The sequence below is a fragment of the Mercenaria mercenaria genome, chromosome 5, assembly GCF_021730395.1.
Source record: "Mercenaria mercenaria strain notata chromosome 5, MADL_Memer_1, whole genome shotgun sequence".
Classification (NCBI taxonomy): Eukaryota; Metazoa; Mollusca; class Bivalvia; order Venerida; family Veneridae; genus Mercenaria; species Mercenaria mercenaria.
In genome coordinates, this window is record NC_069365.1 from 93,359,883 (window position 1) to 93,367,993 (window position 8,111).

At 35.2% G+C, this 8,111-nt stretch overlaps 1 protein-coding gene across 1 annotated transcript; it reads right to left on the reverse strand.

Annotated features, from left to right (window-relative positions):
* Positions 1-2,110: 2,110 nt before the first annotated feature.
* On the reverse strand, positions 2,111-8,111 carry LOC128557218 (E3 ubiquitin-protein ligase Midline-1-like). Its single transcript, XM_053544351.1, has 2 exons — positions 7,985-8,111; positions 2,111-6,339 (listed from the first exon to the last, which is right to left on the reverse strand). Exon 2 carries the CDS (start codon positions 6,326-6,328, stop codon positions 4,361-4,363), a length of 1,968 nt encoding a protein of 655 aa, XP_053400326.1. The 5' UTR covers positions 6,329-6,339; positions 7,985-8,111; the 3' UTR covers positions 2,111-4,360.

An 8,111-nucleotide genomic window follows, 5' to 3' on the forward strand; every position in this document is an offset into this window, starting at 1 on the left:
TGTTTTATTAAAAAAGTACTCATGATTTATAGCTGTCCAGGGACATAATTTCCACCGAAAACAACACAAGTATACACGGGTAAGTTTAGACTCTCTCACCGTTTAACCTACGGAAACTACCGAACACGTGAATTTGCTGTCGAGAGTGGTCTCCCGTGTATACTAATTTGCGCTAAAATTTTTGCTTTTTGTTGGTTCCCTGTAATGTTGTAATGCACTACCGTGCTTAAATTTTTGTTATACTGCAAGTTTAAATATTTATTAAAGCCATGTGTTTTAGTAAATTATTTTTGCCGGGAAACTGTAATATAAACAAGAACCAAGTGGTTGCAAACATCACTAATGTTAAATCCAAAAAGCAGTAACAATCAAGTTATGAAAATTTCGGAATATTCACAAGTCACAACGTTGTTAATAGCTCGTTACATTCAGTAGCAATAACGTCAAATACGCGTAAGAAAACATAGAATACAGTTAGTAATAGCATGAGTATACATTTCAATATTGCAGTAAGCAAACAAAAAGATTGAACGCGCTTGTCAGTTACATGCAAGAATAACCGATATTCATGAAAGGACTGTTTTCTTAGCATTAAGAAGCATTAAAGATGAATTTCTTGTAAGGCAAATGTAAGAAACTAAAATGCAGTTGCAATGTTGCAGAACGCATATGTAAGTAAATAACACAGCAATGTCATTTAGCAGCATGCATGTCCTGGCGGAGATTCCCTTCCATAGATCAGACGCCGATTTAATCGGCGTCTGATCTGGTTCCAAGCTGTTTGCAAAGGCTGTTAAATTCGCCTGCAGCAGGCTAAGGGTTAATAGAAATTGAAGAGTATATTAAATCTTAATTATTCCCCCCCCCCACGGGAAAAGCAACAGTTATTTTAAAAAAGTCACATAGATTCTTATCAGTTCTTTTCCTAGAAATATTTATAGATATAAACTTGTTAGCGAATTACTTATCTCTAACCTCTCAAGATCAGAGATTCTGATAAAATTCTTTCATTCACAAGATTTTTGTGAAAGAAAAAGGCTGGATTGAAATACTGATTTGGTTCTTGCAGTCTAGTCAGCAGGTTTGTCAAAGTGTTCGGTTGCAAACTCCACCAATGCAATTCAAGTCATATGCAATGGTCAAGGAAGACCCCCAGTGCACCTCTGGACAGTTTAAAGTATGTGTAGGCACAAAGGGACAACCACGCGTCTTTTGAAAGCTAGCTGACAACACTGTCAGTTTCACGAGCAGGGTTTCTGACCCATTGTGGCCCAAGGCAAGTGGTCAATGACATGAACCATAGAGGTTCCAACAGTTTAATAGTATTGCTAGAACTGAAATATTGAAATACAGTCTGACCTGCCATAAAGGTCACCTGTATTAAGCATGAACTTGCTGTAAGCAACCAGTCAGCTAACTTCCCAAATAAACAGTTATTCAAATTTCAACTTGTCTTAAGCAGCCACCTGCCTTAAACTGACGGATTATTTTGCTTTTTGCTGGCTGCTTAATAGAGGTTAAACTGCCATTTCCCCAGCAGTGATGAACCAGATAGGAGTGTCAGGGGCTTGTCTAAGTCAAAGATCATTTTGAACCAACAATTTGCAGGTCAACAGACTAGAATCCAGTTCAAGTTACCTTGCAGCAACATTATTTTAGCCTGTCCTTACAGAACGTGCTGTATCCACCTGTTTTAGATTTCTGCCACTTGCTGTGAAGGTTATTCTCTGATTTTACTTTCCGAAACATTTACCATTAAGTGGTTTTGATGAGCTATAAAATGTTAGTGTATTCTCTATGAAGAAAACTCTGAAAGAATTCCAATAATGTTCAGTACTTCAATGGCAGAATTCATTAAATATTTAGGCTGCTAGGTGAACTTGATTTTTGCTTGCTTACTTGAAAATGTGTTCTGTGTCTAGCCTCTGTATATAGGTCTATAGGTATTTATGTCTTATCAGCTGATCTGTCTGTATGTCTGTATGTAGATCCAGGTTTGTAGAACATCATATCTTATATACTAATGAATTGAAACATAATTTTGTTAATACTGATGTTAGTTCTGCAGTGGTTTCAGGGGTGGCTGTGCGGTCAAGGCGTTTAGCTGTAAACCTCCGGGTTGTGGGTTCGAGTCCGACGTCTGACCGGATCTGTTTTTATAAGTTTAATATGCAAACTAACCACTTATCGGATCAAACGTATCGTGATTTTTATGGTCCATATACTGAATTTTGTCATATTTAATCGTTGTAGAAAAAGTTGAATAAAAATGATTTTAGAAGCGTCTTATACAAAAATACAAAGTACTTGCCACCAGCGTTTCCAGAAAATAAATACTTCAAGAGAAACAATTAAAATTCATAAAAATATGATGCATAAAATAATGTAACAATAAAACAGGCATCGATAACATTACATTACGTAAAAATGCATGAAATGATTTAATGTGATTTCGAACCCTTGGTAACATGCTTGGAAGTCAGCCACCTTACCACTGCGCCACCGTGTCATTGGTTAACTGTATCTGTTACTTTAGTGATATAGATATTTTAAGAATACAGATATTGCGTAAATTAACGAAAACGTCCCAAAATATTGGCGAAGATTAATAAGTGCCAGGTCAATACTTACGGACAATACTGTACAATACGAGATATATTTGGACTCGTACCCAGCTGAGAAAACCATATTGGCTCGTCCAACATGGTTTTCTCAGCTCGGTACTTGTCCAAATATATATCCGTATTGTACAGAAATATGCTAAATAACCTAATAATAACTACTGAAAAACAAACACAGGATAATCATTTCTTATAAGTACCGCGCAGTATTATTTATTTTTAGCAACATGTAAATAAACAATCAATACTTACAGTACTCCTCGTTTAAATGGGTCAACAGTGTTGCTGTACTTATAAAATAGACTAGTCCGGTTTATAGGTTGGTCAGGGCTACGGATACGCGATATGTATTGTATTTTGTCATTATTTTTGAGCATGGATCCCCTTCAGTTTGGAACCGTCCATTTTACAAACACGTTTATTTTATGAGGATAAGCAGTATCTTTTAAAACAAAAGATATAGGAAGTAAGTTTAATGGTTGGCTTGATGGCGCAGTAGGTTGAGTGGGTAGACATGTAATCATTTTATAGTGATCGTTTGATGGTTCGAACTTGCATCCGTCCAATATGTTTTTGATTTTGCATTATATTAACATACTTTGTGTAAGTTTGTTTCTCTCTGGTTTCTAATTGATTCACATAAGCTTCAAAAACATTAGATCATATTAACGACGAAATGTATTTAAACAAAATTACGTGTTAACAGTGACATATATAAGTAAGTGAACCAGTTAGTACTAGAATAACCAACTAGTGTTGTTTTCGCTGAATCGTATTAAAAACAGAGAAAATAAATACGGTTCTAAAAATATTTTTTACGGGTCTGGGAATCGAACTCCCGACGAAAACGTATAACATAAATACCACAAGTAATTACTGCTTGCATTTAAACGTAGTGTATTGACTTAAATATATATGCTATTGTTTTGTTTGTCTACATTTCAAAGCGCCTTATTACTGAGCGAAACCTATAACTGACAATCATGTTGCATACTCAGAAAGCTGTGCGGAAAAAACGTTTGACTGAGACAGCGTCATATGTTTTACCCTCTCACTCTTTTCAAATTTTATCTACAAGGCGGGAAACATTTTCCGATGTTATACAAAAATTATGTACCTATTGAGTTAAGTTCTTCTGCAATTATCCAGGTATAATTGGGGATTAAATTTTGATCAATGACTTGATATGTATGACTATCTGCAAGAGGAGATACATTGACATTAAATAAAATGTTTGAGAAAATCTTAAACAACATGCTTCAAAATGATCAAATCAAGACTAATGTATTTAAACAACCAAAGTTAATTTTTAATTGCTTTTCATAATTTAAACTTTTAGGTACTATCTCTACTAAACACAGTATTTTATTATTTTTAACGGCTATAAATCTTGAGCCAGTCATGATTCGCATTCGTCCTAACATTATTCCAATTTTACTTCCTACTGATATGACGGACGGACACTGACAGACGGACAGACGATTGGACACATGCTGCAACTTCACAAATCAGGTATGGATGAATGAACTTAAGTATCAGTCCTTTTATGGAATTAGCTTAACACAAACTTGTATAAAACAAAAAATGATGTTTCTTTATATGATCTGAAAACAATGAATTCCAGAGAGCTAAAACTATCAACACCAAATGATTTAGCTATTGTGTTAAATTAGATTGTTTCGCTAAATATGTTAGCACAGTGCGTTTTCAAAACAACACTTCATAAGATATGCCACTGTTCACTGAATTTTGTAGAGAAGCAACCTTTTAACCTCTGAGCGATTGTTCGACACAAGCAGTTTGTTTTTGTCTTGTGAAATGCAGATTGAATATAGACGTTTCATATTTATTTTGTTTACAGCTAACACTTTACCAGCTGTTGTCAACTGCACAATTGAATCGGTGCCTGAAGAGCAAATGAAATACAAGTCGTTCATATAATGCGAAATCCCTCTAAGTTTCACGAAACTTCTATCATGAACTGTGCTCCTGTTTCCGTTTACGAGATTACATATATGAACTGCATTTTCTCTGTTGTCTGCTATAAGTAATTGTCTTGTTTCTTTCGTATAGCAGCACTTGAAGTCCTTCGCGGAAGTAAACTGCATTCCTTCAAAATCAAAATTTAACTGAGCTATATCTCCGGCAAAGTTAATTTCATGAGCAGGTTCTGAACTATCAAAAGCACCAACAATACATTTATTGATGTCAAAGTTTGATATACAATCACATTTCAGGGAAACTGGGATGACATGTTTTTCAGTTAAAGTATTATTTTCATTTACTTCATACATATACAAGTTCTTGTTCACTCCGGCAGTAATGATGACACAGTTGTCCTCAGTAACTACTAAATTTAGCGGTGAGTATGTCAATTCGAGTTCCCCTATATTTTCTAAGTTTTCATTCATCAAAACACATTTCTTATTATTATAATCAACTGCAACTACTCTACCATCATTCAGAAATCCTATTCCACGATACCATGGTTTATTTTCTTCATTTGTATCTTGTTCAATCTTGACTTCGGCCAAAAGATTGAGCGTTTTCGCAGCACAGCTTGGTATAACTTCTGTTTTGGACTCGACTGATACAGACATATTTTCTGCTGACATGTCTAAGAAATTGTCCATCGTTTTGGGAATATTCAGTGATAAGTTTATAGATTCAACTTCGGCAAACTTTAAAACGGCTTGAGATTTACGACCGGCAAATTCGTCCCTTAACTTTTTCCCAACGACAAATTGTTGTTCTTCGGTGCCGTTTTGGTTTGCAAGTTCTAACATATGCATTAAACGACGCATTTCACATGCAATCTCATCGCATCCGACTGCATTTATCATAATTTCAGATAATTTTGCTGTTTGTACTGCTTTTATTTCACCTTTCAGGTTGTCTTCTAATGCATCGAAACGCTGAATGACTTTTTCTCTAAGCTGTCTCAAACGGTCCATCAGTTCAGTTGATTGTGACGTCAATTTCTTACTTTCACTGACAAAGTGTGCTGCAGACGATTTCATAGTATTCTCTAATTCCGATATTTGTTTCGAAAGTATATTACGCTGAATTGAGCTACACTTATCCTTTGCAATTTCGCTTATTTCTACCAAGCCTTTGCATTCTCTGTGTGCAATAATAGCACAAGTACTACAACACAGTTTGTCTTCACCTTTACAATAGAACTTAACTTTTTTGCCATGTTGTTGACATCTCTGAAAAGTTTGGAAAGCTGTTAGAAATTCAACATTTTCTCTTTTTTCAATCTCAACAGATTCGTGATTCTTCGTGAACTCTAAGCTATCATGGACTTTCTTGCATTCACCACACAGCCTCTCGTTACAAACAGAGCAGAAGATTGTTGCAGAAGTTGTATTATTCTGTTTTAAGCAAGGCTGGCATAGCTTTCCGTCCTTCTCAGAAGATTTGATGCTAAGTGATGCACTCTCTAGTAATGAAGCAAGAGCAAAATTCGGTCGTAGAGATTTAGCCCACATTTCTGGTGGTTCGTCCTTTTCGGCAGTTGTCACAAATCGGCAGAGAGGACATTCTATCCCATCACACAGTATACCCTTCTCTTTGCTTTTTAATATATACTCCTGAATACATGCCTCACAAAATGTATGTAAGCAGACAAGTGCTTTCGGTTCCTTATAAATCTCGAAACATATAGGACATTTTGATCCATCATCTGCTGTGTTAGTAGCCATTGTATAGCAGTCTGTAATGAAAATAAGCAAAGTCAACGAAATGATATCCATCCACACTAAAAGGTCGTCAGACAGATATGTGCTATAACAAAAACGGCATTTTAATTGAACTTAAGGGAAATAACCCTGATATTAAAGTGGAATTATACGCATTTTACAAGTAAAAATACAGCACAAATAAATATGTGTGTAAAAAGGGTCAAGGAAATTATAGTTTTTAACCCAGTATACCAAACTCTTCCTGTTACCATAACGAAATAATAACTTTTTAAATATGACTTTTCTTTTTTTTGACTGGGGCAGTCTTTTTAAGAAAAGTCAAACTGCTTGCAGGAGTTACTTCCCTTCAACCTCTGAAATCTCTACTTATAGGTAAGGGAGATCATTGCGAACAAGACTGAAGAAATGAACTATTATTTTATAAGTCCGAATTCTTCATTTCTAAAGCATCACTTTCAAATGCTTATGCGGCATTATTGTTAATTTAACACATTTAAATGCACAGCAACCGAAAACTTGCTTTTATAAAACATTCACCAAAAACACACTACGTGCTGTAAGATGCGCATAATGCCACTTTAAGGTATACATTCTGATTAGATTAGCTGAAAAGCATTCACATGTTAATACAAAAATATATGTGGTTATAAAAATATCAACAAAAACGGTTATTTTAACTAAATCAGGGACAACACCAATAATACTCGTCTGGTTGTAACAACATTTTACCTGTATCATGAATCTTGATGCACCTTTTTCCTTAGATAAAATCATAAAATGCAGAACAATTTAAAAGATAAACGCTTGTAAACATGACATACATGCAACCTATAGATCTGAGAACGTTTGATTTTTAGACCATTCACCATCCGAGTACTAGTATTCATTCCTACTACTGAGTAATTCTATTGTTAAAAAACTTACATGTATACATTTACTGCATGACATGCAAATGACATAATATAAACCAGGGCCGTAGGAACAGGGTGGGCCAGGGGCTGCCCCCCCCCCCCCCAAAAAAAAAAAATTGATTAATTAAGGTAATTATCATAGCAATCTTTTGACAGCGAGTCAATTTTAGCTGTGCCGTGCAGTTTTGTAGTTGTTTTTTTTTCATGGATTAACATCGCACAACTAAAAATAAAACAAAACAAACTTTGTTTAACGTTTCATGGAACTTGGTATGTTATAGGTCGGCTGATTTGCACCCCCCCCCCCCCCCCCCCCCTCCCCCCCCCCCCCCCCCCCCCCCCCCCCGGCCGCCATCTGAAAATGCTTCCTACGTACCTGTTAAACAAAGGAGACTAATTCAGACAAAGTCATGCGTGTGAGCGAAATAATACAATATTTAAATCTTATTACAACACTTAGGCTAACTATGCAAAGCAGCCTTGATACATAACAAAAAATTACATCTACATAAAAAATCGAAAGTAGAAAATTAAAAAATTACGGCAGTCTACTAAAATCGAAACGGTCATTTCAATGTAATTTTACTGTTAAACGAAATCGTTCACAGTTACCTCTCCACATTAATTAACTTACCAGGTAAATACATAAATACATTTAAATAGAAAACACTAAGTAGGAAGCCATGCATTTAAATCGAAAGTAGAAACTGCACAAAACAAATCCCAAATTAGATTATTTAATTACTTTTTTCCAATGATTAGTCCATCAACTGTGACGTTTTAATGTAAAAATACTGTTAAAAGTAAAGGTTGTTCAAATTAACGACCACTATGATACAAATTGATTTTTGACCTCAATCCTGCTCTATTTT